The following is a 22,237-nucleotide window of genomic DNA, read 5'->3' on the forward strand; positions in this document are numbered from 1 at the left end:
TACACAGAGAATATATAGGTATATATAGAGTCTGCTGCAGTTTCCACGGTATGCATCTGATGAAGTGAGCTGTAGCTCACGAAAGCTCATGCTCAAATAAATTCGTTAGTCTCTAAGGTGCCACAAGTACTCCTTTTCTTTTTGCGAATACAGACTAACACGGCTGTTACTCTGAAACCTCCAAATTATGTGTTTTCCCTCGAACTTCTGGAATGTTTTGTCCTCAATATTTATTCTGATTTTTAAGCCGTGGGAGCAAAGCATTCTATTCATCCACTGACCTCTTCCCCAGCATCAAACATATTTCCAATAGTCAGTGCTATTGCCTAACCTCTAGGAGCAATCCACAACATTTAGGAGTCACTTTTGGATGCACCAGGCTTAATTCTTCACTGCCTGCCATCTTGTGTTGCTAGTTGCACCTGTGCAAAGTGGGTATACATTGGTATCAAATCCTGTTTTAAAACTATTTTGCAAGACAGTGGAGTATATGGTCCATTGAGTAGTGCTTTGAATGCAGAGGAGACGAAAGCCAGACCGGGGAGATGGAAAGGAGTAGATTGGGACAAGGAATCTAGTGAGACTGGGACTGGAGTGCTGGAGAAAGAAACTGGGAGGGGGACCGGGACCAGCTGGCAGGGAGACTGAGGCTGGGAACCAGGAAAGGAGATTTGTATCTGGTAAGGAAAACTGGGAGGAGGGGGACCTGGGAGTCAGTTGGCTGGATGGGGGGAAATGCTGAGATTGGAGGAGAAGTTGGGGGAATGAGGGAGATTGGGACTGGATGAACAAAGAGACTGAGACTGGGAACTAGTGTGAGGAAGAACGAGACCAGGGGATAGCTCTGACCAGGGCTGAGATGCAGGGGAAGAACAGGTACTGGTTAGGCAAACAGACTGGGACCTGGAGCCAGGGAGGGGAGCTGGGTCAGGGAGCTTGAAGGATACTGAGATTGGACAAAGAGGATAGGACTGGGAATCAGTGAGGCAGGGGGGAAACTGGATGAGGAGCCAGGAGTGGAGAACTAGGACTGGTTCTGTGGAGGCAACAGAAGTGACTGGGACTTGGACAGTGAGCCTAGAGGAGAAGATTAGGACTGGCTGGGCAAAGGGACTGGGATGAGAAGCCTGAGGAGTGGAGACTGGGACTGGAACCAGAACAAAGAGACATGGGTGGGTAAGAAACAGGACTAGGGCAGGGACAGGTTGCAGGGGATGAGGCAGAAGGGGGTCAAGTTTGGAAGGAACAGACAGAAGAGACTGTGACCACTAGAATGCACTCCCTTCCAGAACCAGAACTGGAACCCAAGATTCCTGAGTCTCACCATTCTTCTGTCAGCAAATGTCTGTGAAACACACTGGGAAAGCGTCCCATGCCTCTCTGGCTCACATAGAGGATGATGATCTATTATTGCTATTAGTTACTCACTAAGCTCAAGCAGCACAGGTCTGTGTTGTGGATCTAAATGTTCCAAGTACACTGATGAACAATGTGGTGTCGATATGATGGAATTTCTGTTTTCTCCCATTTGTTTTTTCAAAAACCTAGGAAATTATACACACACACACACATGAACAAACCCTATGTTAAAAGAACATCATTGTGGTCACAAAGTTAAGCACATGAAAAATGATCCAGAATTTCAACTAAGGTTATCTAATCCAACACATATAATGTATGGAAGGAAAAAGGATATACAAGTAACAGCCAGTTATTCTGTAATGATAAAATTATGGAAATTAATACCATCAAAGAACTAATGGGGATTATTAATATACCCATGCTGGTTTATTTGCTAGTAAAGCATTATATCAAATCCCATGTAGGAAGCCCAAGTTACAGGTGACCATTAATGAGGCTAGAAATATTAATTATGGTAAAGGCCACCTCAAAGGGCCTGATTTTTTTTTCATGATATAACAATTTACTAATGGTTCTAAAAGATAAGATAATCTTTATGGGAAAATAGGAAAATAATCTAAAAACAGATGTCACTTTGGGGCAATGGGAAAATATATGGAGGAAGGCCAAAATCTCATCTATTTGGGTAGCCATTAAGGAAGGTTACTGCAAAATATGTTATTAGTTGTACCTCATACCATTTAAGTGAAGTATAATATATATAAAGGATGGAGAGAAATAAGGACCTTTCTGTATATATGCTGTGAATGCCCTAAGATAATAGTATTTTTGGACAAAATAACAAAAGGAATTTTCAAGATAACTGAAGTGAGGCCACCCACAAAACCCATAATGAGTCTATTAGGTTACATTTTAAAAGAGGTTACTAACTTGGTGTAGGGCTCGTTGATAACACAATTACTGCTTGCAGTCAGCTGTGTGATAGCTCATTTTTGGAAAAAGATAGATACCCCATCATTAGAGGCAAAGAGAAATAAATTATGGGAAATCCTTTCAATGAAAAAAATGATGGACAGCCTTATGTCAGGCTCAAGTAAATTTTATATTATGTATGGTTACCATTTTTGGAATCTGAACAAAATAAATACATCAATAATAAGAAGTTGACTAAACACAGGACTTTTAAAGGTAGCAAATACAGGTTATGAATAGGAGTTGTTAATACTTGTATGGAAAGTTTATTTATGTTAATAATGACAAAATAAAACTTTTTTTAAATAGATGAGAAAATTCATGTGATTTGCCTGTTATGGGGGTATCACAAAGCAAAATCTTCTGTCTCCGGTTAAAAATCATCTTGTAGTTGTTACTGGCAAATCTAGGTATGGACTGCAGATATGTAAATTGTGTGTAATCTACATACAAATCCATCATAGACTGTAAGCTTTGGGGGAACAGTGTCTTTCACTATTTTTTGAAGCACCAAGAACTCTGTCAACACATGACATAATAATAAGTGATAAGCATATTCAAACAATTATAAATGTCAATTGATGGTAATGTGGAGAAGGCAGCAGTGGGTATCTTAGTGGTCACTGCTTTTTCAGTTTGCTTAACAGTTACGCAGAGTAGAACTGTGCATGTAGTGTGGTCAAATTTTCCAGTGACAGATCATCTGCAGGAAGATTTTTAACATGCTTAATCCTATAGTTTGGCTTTTTTATACAAACAGTTTCAAACATGTCACTAATCTATTTTGAATGTTCACAGACACCATTGCTGCTTTACACCTATGGTAAAATATATTTTTTCTTAAAACAGAGGCACTAGCTATTTGGGTTCTTAAAGATGCTTTGGTACATTCTGCAAAAGTGAAGGCATGTCCTGGTGGCCTGATTTAATTCTGATTTCTGAAAGTACATTATTTCCATCAGATATTCCTCTCATAGTTTCAATTGGATAATTTATTCTTCACTTTCTGTCATATAAACATATATAGGTTGCGTATGTGTGTAATTAGAAACTATGCACAGTAAGAGAACTACCATGGGTCCTGGTTTTCTGGAATAAAGGTAATTATTTCTAGGCTTATCACTATGTAAATCAAACATAACTCAGTATAACATGGAGCACTACATTTCTCCAGTTTCCTGAAATCTACTAGAATTTTTCAGATAACCTGGTTATTTTGTTTAGGTATCTGAAACATACACACTACAGAGCCAAGTTTCGATGATTCTCTATATATGCAATAGCAAACACTGCATGGAAAACCTCTATAAAGAATAAATTTTATCAAGAGCATTATTTGTTCCTGTTTGTCTGCTCACCTAAATATGATAGTGTTTGTCACTTCAGCCCAACAGGGGCCTGCAACTGCACATTAGGGAGTTCAACAGGAGTCATTACCATGGAAGGGCCTTTAAGAAGGAAGACATTACTAAAGGAAGGCAGAAAACCTACAGTAAGTTGGACCTTTACTGTGATCCTAATTTGATAATGGCTGTTATTGTTTACATTGTTAGCTTCAGACTGAAGTGCAAAGCCGAACAGGGCAGGGCAGTTAATTCTGTTCCAGGAAACAGAACAATGTTTTGCTTCAGAATCACTTTCTATTAAAACATAAGACACAAAATGTTTCCTTTTCTCCCAGCATCTGCTCTGCATCAGTTCTTTCCCTGTGTGTTTGTAAGGGACACCACAGAGGTGGGATCAGAAGAGGAACTCTATGTAGCATCAGCTTCTGTAAAGGCCTGTCAGCATCTATTTCTGTGGGATCCCTCTCCTCACATTCAGATCCCCCTCACATCAGTGGGAGGGCTTTGTGTTCTGTTGCAAGCAGGACACAAAGTCTGAATGGCTCTTCAGGAGACGCAGGTAGTATTGCAGAGGACCAGCTCTCTGCACAAGCATCATGCCATAGATTCACAGGATTCCCCCAGCCTCCGTGTCAGGCCCTCTTTGGGAAGGGAGAAAATGATGCAATGGAAATCCCATGGTTTACCTTTGATCCTCTTACAACTTTTTATTTGGAGCTTCATGGTTTAGTCTTAAGAGATTTGAAGAACTGTGGAAATAACCTTGTAATTAGAGCTGTGCAAAATTATGTGGCTGAAACTTAATTTAAACAAAAAATGTAGATTCAGATCAACCAAAATATTTTGTGAATTTGCATCAATTTCAGCACATTTTTTCAATAGATGAAAAAAATTGAAAATGTCCAAATGATTTATTTCAACACTCCCAGAACAAGATGTTTTGATTTTTTTGGCTAGATTCATGAAAGGGTGGTGGGGAAGAAAGAGGACGGGTTGGTGGTGCATCCCTTATACCAGTTGCCCAGTAATTAGGGAATTCACCTTGGATATGGGAGACCAGGGTTCAAGTCCCTACTCCAGAGCAGGACCAACCTATTGGCTATTCTGGGGTGGGCTCTGATATCGATCTCTTTTGTTGAAGGTGTTCCACTTTGTATAAATACAGTGAGTGAGAGTGACTCTATAGCCTAGTGAATCTATAGCCTAGAATCAGGGAATGGGGGGGTGTTACCCTGGTTCTAGTCCTTGCGCCAATTACTTTTTAATTATTTGTACAAAGTGGAACAGTTTCAGCAGGAGAGAATGAGTAAGACCACAACTTCCTCCTCAATTTTGTGAACGGTGCCCAGGTTTCCTTGTGAATCTAGGTCTTCATTTCCTTTGTTTTTACTTAAAAAACAGATAAAAATCCCTAAAATCAAACCAAAACATTTCTTTCGACCTGAAACAAATTTTTTTCTGACTTTTTGATTAGCCAAAAATTCTGAAAAATTACTTATAATCAATTATGTTGACCAAATGTCAGAGGCAGGTATAAGATATGCCCAGCAGAGGGCAGTACAATGCTCTGCACTGAAATGAACCGCCCTGAGATTTCTAGAGGAGACATTAGGATAATGTGGATTTTCTTTGCTGTATCTTGCATTCTCATAGACAGCAACCAGAGCCTAGGGAGCTATACTGATTTACACCAGCTGAGAATTTGGCCCCAGCTCCCTCCTCCTATTAGCTTCCTTACTTTAAACAGATAATTCTAATACTTAGTTATTAATTCGTTTTCAGAGTATCGGAAATTAATACACCATATTTTTACCTATTTTCTTTTTTCTTATTCAGCTCTCCTCATGGACTAGATATTGGGTTACACTTTCAGGGTCAACTCTTCTCTATTTCGGAGCAAAATCATTAAGAGGCACAGAAAGAAAACACGTAAGCAAAGTATATTAATTTGTTCTAGAAAGCAAACCATTCTTTAGATGTATCATCCTCATGAGCAGGACTGGCAATGTGCATTCAAAAAGTGAATATGATCACTCCTAGCTAGCACATTTGTCTGCTCTGTTTTCATGGTTAGAAGTCAATCCAGTGCATAATCATGCTACTGCTAATTGTAACTGATCTATCTGTCTCTTCTAGTATAAATCTACTGCTGGTAAAAAAGTCTCTGTTGTGGGCTGGATGGTGGCACTGCCTGATGATCCTGAACATCCTGATATTTTTCAGCTAAATAACCCTGATAAAGGTAGATGCTACATTATACCTAGGGAATGGGGTAATAGCATTTAATATGTTAAGTTTACATTATTTGCAATATCACATGCTCAGAAAGTTAAGGAACCAGATTTTCAAAATAGAGTACAGTGAGAGATTCATGCATCTGCAAAAAGCTCATGTTTGTGGGGTCCTGCAAGAGGCCTAAGTGCATCTTGCCAAATGATTGGGGGAGTGCATTTTGTGAGTTTTCCAGGAACTCTTGGGATTAGTGTGAGGTCACTTGCATTCCCTGTTCTCTATAGATATGTCTACCCTGCAGTTAAGCACCTGCAGCTGGCCCAGGTCAGCTGATTCAGGCTTGCAGGACTCGGGCTATGGGCATGGGCAGCGGGTTATAATAGGCCAGGGGAGGCTCAACCTCCCCTGGTGCTGCCGTGGCCACCAGAACCCCATTTTCAGGGTTTTGGGGAGAAGTTTTTGATTTATTATGTCCCTGCAGATTCCAGGGTAGCTGAGGAAGCAGCATGTGCTACCGCCTCCTCAGCTGCCCAGGTACCTTCGTGGGGCATAGCAAAAGCTTCTTCCGGAGAAGACAGACACATGCTTTTCTCCTGGTGGCTTGGGGTCTGGGGAGGGGAGATGCAGCGTGGCTGCAGCTGAGCTCGAGGCTTTGGCCCACTCAGGGCTCCACCAGCCCAGGGAGGGTCTTGGAGCTCCAGCCACCAGTGTGGGGGGAGGGTCTCGGGGCTTCGGCTGGCTCGGAGCTCCTCCAGCTGAGGGGAGGTCTGGGGATTCCTCTGGGTGGGGGTGTCTTAGGGCTCCTCCCACCGCAGGGGGGTGGTCTTGGGGCTCCTCTGGCTGAAGGGGGGTGGTCTTGGGGCCATGAGGGGGGGAAGGGGCAGGGCTGGAGCTAGCCTCCCCAAAGGGGGGCTCCACCCACCACGCATGGCTATGTGGCTGTTGAATTGCAGTGTAGACATTGGGGCTCAGCCTTGGAGGGTCCCAGAGCCCAGGTTCCAGCCCAAGTTTGAACATCTACACCGCAAGTTTTAGCCCTGCAGCCAGACTGACCTGGGCCAGCCCGGGACGTGCTGCATATCTTTTAGTCCAGTGTAGATGTACCCTATGGTGGTTGTTTTTTTTTTCCAAATGGCTTTCTCAAGGTCACTATGTCCTTTAAATAGCCCTGTAATCCCTAGATAGTCAGCTTCACTATAAGTGCTGATTTATGAGGCTTCTCCAAACATCAAAGTATTTATAAAACCATTTACTTAGATTTTTAACCATCATCACTCAGCAGACACTTCAAATGTTCAAAAAGGTCCTAGCATCAATGTGCATCATGAGGGTCTCTACAGAAAACCTTGAAGTTCCCCTAACATTTCACATCTTTCCTTATTTCAATGAGAAGCAGTGATGAACATGAGCTGCACATGCTGCATCTCCTGTAGAATACAATGAATACAATGTAAGTCTGACTTCAAGAGAAAATTCAGGGAAGGCAATACTGACCTGAGGAATGAAAGAGACCAACAAGGGGATGCTGGAAAAGCTAAATTTGCAAACAATAGTGCATCCATGAAAACGATTCAGGGGTGAGGTATATAAATGCTAGTGGGAATGAAGCAAAGTATAAAATGAAGGAGGTTGGAGTGGATGCCCAGATTGGTCTTACTGTCTTTGGTTCTGTGACAGCTTAATTTTACTCCCATGTGCTACCCTCAGGTCTATTGAATATGCACACTATCTTCCACCCCCTACCTAGGGGGTGCTGGGCACATATTCCCTATAGCCTATCCTCCCTGCCAGAGCCTGCTGTGTGTGGTAGGAGCAGTTTGGGTATTTGAGGACCAAATTAATTTTCCTATTTACTTTATGCTCTTGGCTTCTACACTAAACGATGATAATGTAGCAAAGCCAAGTGTCTGTCAAAACCTCAGGGATCCTGATTTTTTTTAATTTTGTAGGCAATATTTACAAGTTTCAGACTGGGTCAAGGTTTCACGCAATACTGTGGCACAAGCATTTGGATGATGCATGCAAAAGCAACAGGCCTCAGGTAAGGCCATGAAAATGTCTTTTCCAACCAGTTTCTCCCTTACATTCCAGGAAACCCCTACATAGAGGATGCCACTTTCTAGCCTCTATGGGCACCTCGATTATACACAGACAAGCTCATCAGGGTATATTTATACAACCCATTTTTCATATTGACCAAAGTTTTGTAACAGGTGTGGAAGGCAAGATTTCAAATCTAGGATATCCACAAAAAATCTGGTAATGGTGAATTTGTGCGGCTCTAGCCATAAGTCTCAGTGCCCCTTACTGTGTCATGTTTTTCTCTCCCAAATTATGGTACAATGTCCTGTTACTAGCTTGCAGAGTCAGCCTCACACAGAGTCTGTTTAAGGGACTGATTGCATTGTTGGCACTTGGCAATAAATGGCAATAGTAATACAAAGATTGACACTTCAGTTTCCCCTTGCCACAGGAACTTTACATTGCTGACTAATTTACATTCTCTTCCAGGTACCTGCTAACCTAATGTCATTCGAATAACTTGCATCAGTATGTGGTGTGACTTCAAGTGCCAAACTGCAGGATGGGAATATCTGTCCCTGAGGAGAAGGGGAGAAGGAGCTCCCTAATGTGAGCCAGCTGCCCCAGACAAGATTACTTCAGCACTTTTCTATGTAACTTGAAAGTGATTTTGACACAGCTTTTAAAAGCAGAAAGTGAATGTTGTCCTTAGGACCAGACATAGTCTCATGCACTGAACATAAGTAGACAATTTAGACAGACTGAAGATGAGTCCTGACTGATGCAGGATCCTGGAAACCTTGACTTTAACTTTGTGGTCACAAACTGCCCTGGACTAATGTTTGACCACAAACTGTGCATCACATCTTCTGCCTATTCTTTTTTAAACTGTTCTTTTTATTGTTAAGCTGCTTTATGTGACTGAAGAACATTTAGCCCATGTTGGGTTTTCAGTTCTTTCTAATGCACAAAATGATTGACAGTGTTAACTTGCTGCAAAGTGTCAATTAGAATAGAAAATTGTGGAACAACATTTTTATAACCTAAGTGCACTGAGTTGCTTGGTAATGTGGTTGCCTCAGATTTTGTATCAAATCTCTGGACAATTCTGCAGTTCACATTTGAGCTATTTGGGAAATGTGTATTTTGGCACAAGATAAATAGTTTAATTTAGTATTTCTTTCATTTGAATGTGCTGCTTTTAAATATAATATAAAGGGACACCCAGATGAGTGAAGGGTCCATTGCTATTTAAATTCACTTTGTGTTACAGCTTTTCTTGGATTTTCTTACTCCTAAGGATAAATTGGCCTTATTTTTTTCCCCTTTACTATGGGTGCTATTCATCTAAAATCCCTAGCTCCATAGATGCAGGTATTTGGATCTTCCCAGCCACCTAGTGCTGACTCCTCAGAATGGCTGAACTTTCCACTCACTGTTCCACTCTCATGTGGGTGACCCAATCCCATTCAGCACCTGCATGTGCGCACACATCACCTGGTAGGCAGAATAATGCCACTAGGACTGCTGTCATGAAGGCCTCTGATCCTCTGAAATCATGATGGAGGTGAGATCTAGGCAGGACTGATTGGCATGTAAGAGATCCTTCTATGCCAGGAGAAACTACCTGGTTCTCTTTTCCCAGGTGTGCCTTAGCACTTCCTGCTGGTCGGAGCTTTCTGCTATTCTCACCTTGATTTCAGTATTCTTCACATTTTAGTCACATCCCTTTGCTGGTCAGTGTTCAGGTTTCATCCATCAAGGATGAATCATTGCATAAAGCTCCCACCTCACTTTCAGCTAGGCTTTCTAATGCCATGACCAATGCCCCTAAAACCCTCACTCTGCAGCTCCCCAAGAATGGAGCAAAATGGTGAGCTAGGTGGGAGAGTCCTGTGATTCGACCACATGCTTGCAGACCATGAAAGACCAGAAATAATTTTGGATCACTAGAGCCCTACATCAAAACAAGTGCCCAGTCACTGGGCTGTTCTGCTGATCTCACATAATCTTGATTTTACAGCAGATTTTTTTAAATTTATCTTACAAAAATACCTTATTTGTAATGCTGAATTTCTGTTGACTATATAAAAATGTTTTTTAACTGTCTGTGTCACAATCCTGAGAATGAAACTTGGTAAGTGACAAGAAAAATAGTTCCTACTGATTCCTGTAGGGAGAGACAGGGCAAGTATCAGAATTCACACAGATTTGACATCAGACTTCTTTGATGGTTCAAGAGATCTTCAGTGGGATAGAGGAGTGGCCAAAAAATATCTTTTTGCTTTTTTACCAAGCCAAAAATTAGTTGTAGTAGTGAGCTGATAACAGCATCTGTAGTCCAAGAATGGAATTTTCAATAGTTAGATCTGACACAGAGGATTTTTAAAGATGATGATGCTGGTGAAATTCTATCATCAGCATGTCACTGTTGCCCAACTATTTGAAAATGAAATCATCTGAATTATTCTCCTAGACAGAGAGATGCATGGATGGTTGTGGTGAGAGGTGAGTTATAAATTTAAACTATTTCTGAGGATGCAGGTATTCTCTGGACTACCATTCAAATGGATTCATAGGTGCATGTAGGTGTACGCATATCTAACCTTTTGCAGCAGCCAGAGGGTTGAACCCTCTGAAACGGCATTATTGCAATGTTATATGTCTGACCTAAACCCTCAAATGCTAAGAGTAAAGGCTGAAGATCTAAGTTGCCATCCCCGTATGCAGAATTTGTATAAAATAGAGCTGTTGTTAATCAGGAGCCCTGGAGCGCTGCCTGTATCTAAAATGTCCTTGGATTTCTGTGTTTAAGCCAGAGCTAGCATGTAATGCCACTTACAATGCTGTTGCTTTTTTTCAATTATATTTAAAGACAACACTTCCTCTACATACATAACATGTATTCAAGCATCCTGAATTCCCACTTTGCCTAATGGATCATAAAGGGTTTTGTAGCTTCCAGGGCTACTGCTAAGAATGTAAAATGGCCCACCTAGTACAATAAATTTGGAAGGTGATAGATCAAGAAACCAAACTGTTTTCTTAAATAAGTATGCATTTTGCCATCGTAGGCATTGGCAGGCAAAGATTTATAAAGGGACTGTGACATAATTTAAAAAATGAGGAGGGACTAATAAATGCATTGCCAACAATTAACAGTGTACTTGTATTTTCCAGATTGCCAACGAAATGAGTGTTTAGGAGGATGAGGACAGTATAGGTACTGGTAAATTGTGGCCTCAAGCATCGAAGTTTAAAATGCACATTTGCCAGAGCAGAATTTTTAACACAGCTAATTTTAATGGTTCTGCAAGAACTCTGAAATGTACTTACATAGTGCTTTTATTCACCAATCATGTCCAGGTGAAACCATAACAACTACATCTAACTTGTTCTGCTCTATTGGGATGTGGGTGATTCCCCTGTGCAGGGATCCTGTTCCACAAATCCTACTGAAATCCTTGCAGCAAAATGTTCTGCAAATGCTTAGTTATCCCATTAATAAGAGAACAATTTGGTCATTGTTAAATATAAAATTTAATTTAAAATTGTAACAGTCACTGACCTGACGTCCATATTAGGAGGCTAAGGAAATGTCTAAAGCTGTTTTTAGATGTAATGGGGGAGGGGAGAAACAGCTAATTCTCATTTCATTTTTTTCCACCGTGCTTATAATTCAAATTAAGTAATGGATGTTGTGGCTGCTGAGACTGTGGACCAAGTTTCACCTTGAAGTGACACTCACAGTTAACTGATAGGCTAGTAATTGCAAAAGCTGGAACCTGTTTAGATCTTGAGGGCTTGTAGAATTCAAAGCCTTGTGGAACATTTTAGGTGTTATTCTATTCAGGGCAGGGAGTTTTTTCATCCTTAGAAAACAATCTTTCTCAAGAAAAGCCCTTTAGAAGCTGGCCATGAAGGGGGGATTTGAAAGTAGCCTTCAACTACCTGAAGGGGTGTTCCAAAGAGGATGGAGCTAGGCTGTTGTCAGTAGTGGCAGATGACAAAAAAAGGAGTAATGGTCTCAAGTTGTGGTGGGGGAGGTCTAGGTTGAATATCAGGGAAAACTATTTCACTAGGAGGGTGGTGAAGCACTGAAATGGATTACCTACGGAGGTGGTGGAATCTCCATCCTTAGAGGTTTTTAAGGCCCAGCTTGAGAAAGCCCTGGCTGGGATGATTTAGCTGGGGTTGGTCCTGCTTTGAGCAGGGGGTTGGACTATGACCTCCTAAGGTTTCTTCCAACACTAATCTTCTATGATTCTATGGCAGAGAAGTTCCAAACATCTCCAGGTCCCTTCACCTGTATAGCAAACCCCTACAAAGATAGGAGTTCAAACGTGAAACCAGGATATGCTCTGAACTATTTGTGGCATGAATGAGAGAACACACACAAAAGTGACTCTGATATCCAGGAGTCTCTCATAGTGCCAGGGATGGAATTTCTGTGTGTCTGTGGAGAGAACAAAACCCTCAAAATAATGCTACTCGAGACCTTCAGTAATTTGCATTTTTAAAGTTTTTAAAGAATTGGTAAAATGAATGCTTGAGCTGATCACCAGTTGCAGAGTAGATAGTATTACGTAAAACAGAGCTGAACATGGCAATTGTGTAGTTTTGCCTTGTGCAATATGTCTTGAAATTCTTGTAGTATATCACAATAATTGTGGTATTGCTTTGTAGCTTTTGAGAAGATAAAATGAATGAGAATGATAGAACAGTAGAGGGATGGTATTAGCTTAATCCATTTTTAAATACATTTATTGTTAAATACAAAAAGTATGAATTCTAATAATTACTGATTTTTTGGGGACTCAGTATCTGACACCTTTAATGTGAATTAAAAGCTCCTGTTGAAATAATAGACATTGATTAAAATATCACCTCTATGAAAGGATATCATAAACCTTGTAAGTGTTATCAGTCGCACAGTAAAACTTCAGCTCTTTTGTAAAATCAGGCCTTTTTAGTCTGTTTTTCAGGATGACTAATTTCAGACTTGTGAAGATATTAGATATATTTCAGGCAATATTTATTATTAATTTATTAGTGTGTGTGTAATTTTAAACTAATTCAGTGCCAAAATGCATGTTTGTCCCATTAGCACTCAATTAAGGCATCAACAGAAGTTTTCAATATACAATCCATTTGTCGCATTACAATATAAACCAATTTCTATATTTCTTTGTTTCTTGTGAACACTGTTGCACTATTTTTGGCCGTATTTTTCAGCAGCCCACTGCATGCCATTTGTGTACAGACTTTCTATAACTTTTGTGAATTGTCTCACCCATAATAACCACTGAACTTTTAACCCTTGTGTGGGAGTCTTTAGGTTTTTGGCAAAGTATTTTGTTACCTCAGTCTTGTATCAAGTTGCTGTATTTCAGCTTGTTACATTGATAATGATTGTTTCACTAATTAAATACCTTAATGTAAAAAAATTGTTTAACAAACAAATGCATTTGGTTGTGAATCTGTCAGATTGTTAACAATACCATGTATTGTCAAGAGTAGATTTGAAGTATACAATGAACTAGAACTTCTCACGTCAAGCACATCAAACTGTGCTTTGTCTGTGATTAAACAATAACATAGTTGGACACTACACTTTATAGTTGCATAAACTACAGTCATTTATAAAGCAGATGTGACAGGACCAAAATGTGTGGCAAAGAACAAGGAAAATCCTTCCAAACTTCCAATCTATGTGAGGTTGTTCTCTCTTTTTTCGTACAATCAGGGCTTTATATAAACAGATCAAATTCTGTAGTCCCTTGTTAAGATCTGTCTGTGCGCAGAAGTAGAGACAAGTCCATGAGTTTGGCAGGGTAGCAAGCCTTGTGGATGGGGGGAAAGTGGTAGACGTGGTATATCTTGACTTCAGTAAGGCTTTTGATGCTGTCATGCATGACCTAGGGAACAACAAACAACAGTGGTATACAGCTTGATAGTATTCATCACCATATATTTTTGACAGGTTTCCACACCCCATTTAGGGCTTATAAGAACATAAGAATGGCCATACTGGCTCAGACCAAAGGTCCATCTAGCCCAGTATCCTGTCTACCAACAGCGGCCAATGCCAGGTGCCCCAGAGGGAATGAACAGAACAGGGAATCATCAAGTGATCCATCCTCTGTTGCTCATTCCCAGCTTCTGGCAAACAGAGGCTAGGAACACCATTCCTTACCCATCCTGGCTAATAGCCATTAATGGACTTAACCTCCATGAATTTATCCAGTTCTCTTTTAAATCCTGTTATAGTCCTAGCCTTCACAACCTCCTCAGGCAAGGAGTTCCACAGGTTGACTGTGCGCTGAGTGAAGAAGAACTTCCTTTTATTTGTTTTAAACCTGCTACCCATTAATTTCATTTAGTTCTTATATTATGGGTACAAGTAAATAACTTTTCCTTATTCACTTTCTCCACACCACTCATGATTTTATATACCTCTATCATATCCCCCCTTAGTCTCCTCTTTTCCAAGTTGAAAAGTCCTAGCCTCTTTAATCTCTCCTCATATGGGACCCATTCCAAACCCCTAATCATTTTAGTTGCCCTTTTCTGAACCTTTTCTAATGCCAGTATATCTTTTTTGAGTTGAGGAGACCACATCTGTTCGCAGTATTCAAGATGTGGGCGTACCATGGATTTATATAAGGGCAGTAAGATATTCTCCATCTTATTCTCTATCCTTTTTTTAATGATTCCTAACATCCTGTTTGCTTTTTTGACTGCCGCTGCACACTGCGTGGACATCTTCAGAGAACTATCCACGATGACTCCAAGATCTTTCTCCTGATTAGTTGTAGCTAAATTAGCCCCCATCATATTGTATGTATAGTTGGGTTTTTTTTTTCCAATGTGCATTACTTTACATTTATCCACATTAAATTTCACTGGCCACTTTGTTGCCCAATCACTTAGTTTTGTGAGATCTTTTTGAAGTTCTTCACAGTCTTCTTTGGTTTTAACTATCTTGAGCAGTTTAGTATCATCTGCAAACTTTGCCACCTCACTGTTTACCCCTATCTTCAGATCATTTATGAATAAGTTGAACGGGATTGGTCCTAGGACTGACCCTCCTATGTCCTGCCTTCCTTCCCCGTTTCCATTGGTGTCAAGGTTTGGCGCTGTTGGCCATTTAAAAAAAAAATTGATTTTTTTTATGTTTGAATAGGGGGAACGTTGCATGCTTGTGCTTTGCTGCATTTGGTTGTTTTTTTATGAGAAAAAGGTTGAAAGAATAGAGTCAGAGCTTAAAGATTAAAAAAAGAAAGCTTTGGTAAGGTTTACAGGAAAAAAGGAAAGAAAGGTTGTTTGGTTAGGTTTAGTAAGGAGAGATTATTTTAAAGGCCTAGTTTGGTATATTATTAAAGAATAGAAAGAGAACTTAAAGAAAAATAAAGATTTTTGTTTTTAAAGAAGAGAGGCAAGTTATTAAAGAAAAGAGAGATTTTTGGTGAGGTTGAGTAAAGAGAGGTATTTTTAAAGGACTAGTTTGGTATGTTATTGTAAAGAGGCTAGCCGGGGCTCATCCCTCTCCGGGACAGCGGGGAGCCACACCAGCTCACTACACGCTGTTGATGTTTATGGGGAATTAGTTCTGCCGCGGGAGTCTCTCTCGGCGGCCCTTGCGGCAACTGAAATAAGCACAATGAGCCCAGGCCCTGGGCAACAATGAGTCAGGCGCTCAGGCCCTCAGGCAGGGGCCGAGCAGTAGCAGTACAATAGTAGCAATAAGCCCAGGCCCCAAAGGGCCTGGAAGAGGGGGAGACTGCCACCCATGAGTTGGGTGGCAGGGGGGGGGACGCAGGCCCTCCCACTGCACTGCATCCCAGCCTGGGGCCCTAGCAGCGGCAGAAGACCCGCTGCTGGGTCAGTGGGGATCCTGGCCACAACACACTGACATAGGCTCTGGCAGTGTTGCAGCCAGACTAGGGTCAGCTGCCCCCGGGCTATTTCCAGACTCCCCCTCGGGTGGTACCTGGGTCACAGTGGTGTCCTCCAGGGGCTCCGGCACCATGGGTTCCTCGGGGCAGGTAGGTGATTAGAGGCAGACCCAGCAACTCCTCCGGGTAGCTGGCGTGGGGCAGGCCTGGCAACTCCTCCAGGTAGCAGGCGTGGGGCAGGCCCAGCAACCCCTCTGGGTAGCGGGCGCGGGACAGGTCGGAGGCGTCTGGCCTCCCCAGCAGCTCTCTCCCTAGTGAATTCTGAGGTCGAGCCTTTATACTTCGGGGGTGCCGCCTGACCCTCTGGGGGTGGGCTCAGAGCTCCCTAGCTCTGCCCACTCCGGTGTCCAGAAGGGCTCGTCCCTCTCCGGGGCGGCAGGGAGCCACACCAGCTCACTATAGTTATTAAAGAATAAAAAATTTTGAGATAAATGTAACAGGTGTATTAAATGTAAGGGTAGGTTAAGAAAAATCAAGGACCAAAATGGACAACGTGTAGAATCAAGCACGTGGATTTATTACACACAGTGCTGGTGGAGTGTTACTTTGCTTATTAGGCTCAGAGACACTGCCAAACAATTGATTACAGTGAATTATATGGATTTTCCATGGGCGGAGGGAAATCCAAACACCTGGATAGGTCTAGCAGGAAGACAAGATAAGCACAGTAGCCAATAGTCAAAGATTACATAATGTCTCCGCCCATGGTTTTAGGTTAACAAGTAACATACAATTAGTACTTTAAACAATGTATAAAATGTATATTAGTATAAAATATATATGTTTAATTCTGATTTGGGATTTATAGGAATGAAGTAGCTCCATTGATTGTTTACAGGTACATACTTGGGGGTTAAAACAAAAAAACAGTGAAAAGTATATGGCAATAGAAATTTTTTTTAGTTGCTTATTTGTGTTTTTAAGGCAGGCACTGGTAGTGGCTTGGAGAAGGGGTATACATTTGTGAGAGGGAGGATGTTATATCTCATACTGACATGTTTGAACCTCTTCCATAAACTCAACGTTGGTGTGTGGGAAGGTACCCCTTTCTACAGAAAAGGGCCCCTTTCATTCCTTTGGTCTGTTTGCAGCTTTTAGATAAAGCTACCAATTATGGTTCCCCACCTGGCATTTTGCTGACCAAGCTTATCTTAGCAAAAACCAAGGTTGTTTTTTGTTTGTTTTTTTTTCTTTCTTAGCTAATATTGTTCACTGTTTGCTAGGCCTCTGGCCTCTTAACCAAATTCTGGACTTTGGGCCTGTAAAAAGAGCTGACACAGTTTATATATCAGGTTGTTACTTAATAGCATATGGATTTCGGCCCTTCAAAAGAGTATCTAAAAAGAGGTAAATAAAAGAAACATATAAAGGAAACTGTTTAGTAAGCACATGGTAAAAATATAAAGGTTGGTTAAGAAAGAAACATTTAAAATGTTAAATATAAGGGTAGGTTAAGAAAAGAGCATTTCAAAACATTAAATAATATTGAAAAATAGGTTTAAAAAGAACACACATTGCAAAAAAGGGCATTTACTAAAGCAGAAACTGTTTAGTAAGCAATGTTAAAAAGTATAAAGAGAGGTTAATAGAAAAGCATTTAAACTATTAAATACAAGGATAGGTTAAGTAAAGAGCATTTAAAAAGAGTTAAATAAGAGAAACATATAAAGATAGGTTAAAAGAGAAAACAGGAAAGGGAAAAGAAAGCCCCTTTGCAAAGGGCAAAAATAGTCAGCACGTGGTTGAGTCAGAGAGAGATCTTACCGTTCCAAGTGTTTCTGTGGAAAGAGACAACTTCCCAGGTTCACAGCCCCTCAGGCTTGTTATCACCGCCTTTGGGTCAGCCCAATCAGATGTTGTTCTACAGCAGTGTCATAGAATTAATTTTCCTGAACCAATCCTATAGTCCCAAAATTTGTAAACAAGAGCCATCTCCGCCCCCCCTTTAACTGCCTTATTCTTATCTAAAAAAACAGACCTCAAGCACTTTTTCCACCATGTAGCCCCTTTTACATAGGGGCTTTAATAAAAGTTAAAACCATAAACCCTTAGTAACAAACAATTTTTAAAAGTTTTCCCCTACGTTTTAGACTATTATTGGTTATTTTTTCGTGAGGACAATTTGAAGCTGCAGCAAAACCCCTGTCAGCAAAAACAGCATCCGTGAGTCAGTGGATCAGAGATAAGAAGGCTGCTTCATCCCCAAACTTTTTAACAAATGTAAGTAAAAGTTATATTAAGTCTTGTAAAGGGATAAACACCTTAAAAGACAAACCTATATAAAGACACATCCCTTTATTTACAGGTGTGTTTCAATAAAATAGAGCATGCAGAAACACCCCAGGTTTAAAACCACAGGACCTTAGTAACAGCCAGTTTATATTACCCTTATTCTGTAAACCAATGGATCAGAGAGAAGTTTGTTTCTTCCCCCACTTTTTAACAAACGCAAGTGAAAGTTATATTAAGTTTTGTAAAGGAATAAACACTTTAAAAGACAAGCCTCTCTGAAGACATATTTCTTTATTTAGCACTTTTACATATGTGTTTCAATAAAAAATTAGCATGCAGAAACATCCCAGGGTTAAAAACACAGAGAACATGTTTATAAAAGTAATGTATAGTGATAAAAAAAGTTTTCCCCTATGTTTTAGACTAACATTGATCATTTTTAGTAAGAACAATTTGAATCAGCATGCTTTATCAACAAAGCCATTGTCAGCAAAAACAGCATCTGTGAGACAGCGGATCAAGGCCAGAACATAACAAGAAAGCCCTAGACCTGCTTTTAAAACAAAATTATACCAAATACTTGTTGAAATAAACATTTCCTTTTGTTATCTGAAGAAGACATTGCTTTGTAACTAATCTTATTAACAATGTAAAATAAAAAAACAAATTAACTCAGGGTTAAAACCACAGCCAGTTAGTTTATAAAAGTAATTTGTTAAAGTTTTTAACAAATAGAGGTGAAAGGCTTGTAAAGGAATAATCACTTGAAAAGACAAGCCTATATGAAGACAGAGCCCTTCATTTAACATTTTTACATGTGTGTTTCAATTAAAAAAAGAAAAAGCACGCAGAAAACACCCCAGAGTGAAAACCACAGAACCTTAGTAACAGCTAGTTTATATTCCCCTTATTCTGTAATCCCATGGATCAGAGAGAAGTTTGTTTTCCTCCCCACTTTTTAACAAATCCACGCGAAAGTTATATTAAGCTTCCATTTTTTTAGGACTTTTAGATTTAAGTATGAATTTTTCTGTTGCATTATCAGAATATTTTTGTTTTTAAATGTTTGCAACGCGTGTGCTGAGACACAGGTACAAGCGCCTGTGTTTGTTTTGGGTCCAGAGATTTTATTAAAATAATACAGCACAGGCTGGAGCTGTGGCTTTCTCTACATTTAAAAAACAGATAAGACTAATTAGGCTGGCCAGTGAGCCATGCACTATAGTCTGCCTTAGCAAGGCTCTAGGGGTCACCCCTCCAGTTTGCTTCTTTCCTAACTTTTTAAACACTGTTAAAGTTTTAACAAATGGTGAGATTGCATTGAAAGATACTTTGTGAATGTTATAACAAGTATTTTATTCCATTTACTGATTGTAAAAGACAAAAACCATCGCTTTGTGACCAAATGAAGCTCAGAGATAGCCTATGTGACGAACATCCCCACCCCTCAACTTTTCCCCCATAATTTTAACACTTGCTAAACATGCTGTGTTTCATTATATAAAGGGTTTTTTTTAACATTTAGCATGAAAATACAGCACTGACTGAGATGTAACATAACATGACCTTTTTAGGATATTCTGTATGCAGTGAGGCCTATTTGAAGCATTATGTTTGTTTTTTTAAAAGTTTAACATGAAAAAGCAGTATTGACTGAGCTGTAACAAAACAAGGCCCCTCTTAGGGATATTTTGTAGATGTTTAGTGAACTAAAAAGGCTTAAGATACTAGCCTATCCTTTTAAAAATAGTGTTTTTAAAGTACCAAAACAGCAACTGGGTAAGAATATGAAAACTGGCAGTTGAGGGGAGTTTACATGTGTTTTAATAAAAAACAAAATTAACAAAAAAAATTGCTTTTTAAAGTTTGGATTTATACAAAAAACACAAGAAAAAATTAGCTTATGTAAAAAAAAGTTTGCTGTTTTTCACCAGAGATAAGGAGTCTTCCTCCCCCCCCTTTCTACCCCCACTCCCCCACTTTTCTTCTTTTCTAATGTTTTTTAAAATCTAAACTGAGGACAAACAAATTTTAAAAAAAGCCACAGCCACAGAGATCAGGCCATGGGGGTAAGAAAGCTGTCCTGAGTTTTAGGGGGGAATGCTGATAACTCTTTTAGTGAAACTGTTTTGTAAGCAGCCATTCTGTGTTAGTTGTTATGCTTTAGCACGGGCAAGCGTTTGTCATTTGGAAGCACTTCCCTACTTTATGAGGTATTATCTCCCCCATCCTACGGCCTATCAGAAATATTAACAAAAACAAACTTAAAGATACTTTGTAACAATGCCTGCAAAGCAACAATTATGTCCATGAACTCTGACCCCACCTCCTAGCTAAGGCTTGGGAGTCACCTACTTAGAATTGACATGAGAAAGCTCTCGAAGAAGAAAAAATGGTTACCTACCTCTACCTGTTATTCGAGATGTGTTGCTCGTGTCCATTCCCAGACCCACCCGCCTTCCCCTCATCAGAGTAATCTGGCAAGAAGGAACTGGAGAGGCAGCGAGTCGGCAGGGTCCTATATGCAGTGCCATGAAGGTGCGATTCTAGGGGGTGCCTGAGCCGACCCGACAGGTACCACTAGGGGGAAAGCCTTCCGGCAACTGCGCATGCGGCGAGCACACACGTACGTGGAATGGACATGAGCAACACATCTCAAAGAATAACAGTTACAAGCGGTAGGTGACCATTTTTTGTGATAGCACCCAAACACAGAAAGAGAGTCTCTCTGTACAGTGACACACAAAAAAGTGTACAAAGGCAGACCCAGGTTGAGGATACAGCTAGATCAGGCTGTACAAGCAAAGTGATGGGGATGGAGCTAGATTAGTAATTGCATGTTTGCTGTTGAGGTTTTTTTATATTTAAGCTAATCACATGAAGTTCCCCTTCCTATTCTCCACCATTCAATACCTCCTCACATAATTTACATTTTAAAAAAAAGAATAAATAAGCAGAAGGCTTAGTCATCTCGTTTCTTGTAAGTGTTGTGAAAGAAATAGGTCTTCAGGATAGATATGAGTTAATTATGTTTGGGTTAAAAGTAGTTCCTCTGTAAATTTTAAATTCGCTGGATTTGAATACTCACATGACTGGAGTACTGTCATGGATGGATATAAGCTGTTCAGGAAGGGCAGAAAAGGTGGGGGAGTTGCACTGTATGTAAGGGAGCAGTCTGACAGCTCAGAGCTCAAGTATGAAACTGCAGAAAAACCTGAGAGTCTCTGGATTAAGTTTAGAAGTGTGAGCAACAAGGGTGATGTCGTGGTGGGAGTCTACTATAGACCACCAGACCAGGGGGATGAGGTGGATGAGGCTTTCTTCCGGCAACTTGCAGAAGTTACTAGATCGCAGGCCCTGGTTCTCATGGAAGACTTCAATCACCCTGATATCTGCTGGGAGAGCAATACAGCGGTGCACAGGCAATCCAGGAAGTTTTTGGAAAATGTAGGGGACAATTTTCTGGTGCAGTGCTAGAGGAACCAACTAGGGGCAGAGCTCTTCTTGACCTGCTGCTCACAAACTGGGAAGAATTAGTAGGGGAAGCAAAAGTGGATGGGAACCTGGGAGGCAGTGACCATGAAATGTTCGAGTTCAGGATCCTGACACAAGGAAGAAAGGAGAGCAGCAGAATATAGACCCTGGACTTCAGAAAAGCAGACTTTGACTCCCTCAGGGAACTGATGCGCAAGATCCCCTGGGAGAATAACATGAGGGGGAAAGGAGTCCAGGAGTGCTGGCTGTATTTTAAAGAATCCTTATTGAGGTTACAGGGACAAACCATCCCGATGTGTAGAAAGAATAGTAAATATGGCTTAAGCTTGGCTTAACAGTGAAATCCTTGCTGATCTTAAACACAAAAAAGAAGCTTACAAGAAGTGGAAGATTGGACAAATGACCAGGGATGAGTATAAAAATATTGCTCGGGCTTGCAGAAGTGAAATCAGGAAGGCCAAATCACACCTGGAGTTGCAGCTAGCAAGAGACGTTAAGAGTAACAAGAAGGGTTTCTTCAGGTATGTTAGCAACAAGAAGAAAGTCAAGGAAAGTGTGGGCCCCTTACTGAATGAGGGAGGCAACCTCGTGACAGAGGGTGTGGAAAAAGCTAATGTA

At 40.5% G+C, this 22,237-nt stretch overlaps 2 protein-coding genes and 1 long non-coding RNA gene across 8 annotated transcripts in view; 2 read left to right on the forward strand and 1 right to left on the reverse strand.

The window, feature by feature from the left end:
* RALGPS1 (Ral GEF with PH domain and SH3 binding motif 1) overlaps positions 1–8,798 on the forward strand; it is a 391,212-nt gene extending 382,414 nt beyond the window's left edge. For both annotated transcript variants that reach the window (XM_077835616.1, XM_077835617.1), the window contains 5 exons: positions 3,721–3,826; positions 5,517–5,609; positions 5,817–5,922; positions 7,862–7,953; positions 8,424–8,798. In XM_077835616.1, the coding sequence (XP_077691742.1) occupies positions 3,721–3,826; positions 5,517–5,609; positions 5,817–5,922; positions 7,862–7,953; positions 8,424–8,453 (427 nt within the window). In that variant the 3' untranslated portion in view covers positions 8,454–8,798. The remainder of the gene's footprint in view (positions 1–3,720; positions 3,827–5,516; positions 5,610–5,816; positions 5,923–7,861; positions 7,954–8,423) is intronic.
* A 3,873-nt stretch (positions 8,799–12,671) lies between these two features.
* On the reverse strand, positions 12,672–20,666 carry LOC144275952 (uncharacterized). 2 transcript variants are annotated; one of them, XR_013348158.1, is made up of 4 exons: positions 20,529–20,666; positions 17,657–17,753; positions 15,928–16,288; positions 12,672–13,852 (listed from the first exon to the last, which is right to left on the reverse strand). It is a non-coding gene; the product is annotated as an uncharacterized LOC144275952 (long non-coding RNA). The 2 variants fall into 2 exon arrangements; XR_013348159.1 differs by lacking the exons at positions 17,657–17,753; positions 20,529–20,666 and adding an exon at positions 16,888–16,908.
* LOC144275951 (uncharacterized) overlaps positions 17,849–22,237 on the forward strand; it is a 68,179-nt gene continuing 63,790 nt past the window's right edge. For 3 of the 4 annotated variants that reach the window (XM_077835629.1, XM_077835631.1, XM_077835632.1), the window contains exon 1: positions 17,849–18,112. The gene's annotated coding sequence lies outside the window, so the exon portion shown is untranslated. The remainder of the gene's footprint in view (positions 18,113–22,237) is intronic. The other variant, XM_077835630.1, reaches the window with a different exon arrangement.

This window comes from Eretmochelys imbricata, chromosome 16 (assembly GCF_965152235.1).
Source record: "Eretmochelys imbricata isolate rEreImb1 chromosome 16, rEreImb1.hap1, whole genome shotgun sequence".
Lineage (NCBI taxonomy): Eukaryota > Metazoa > Chordata > Testudines > Cheloniidae > Eretmochelys > Eretmochelys imbricata.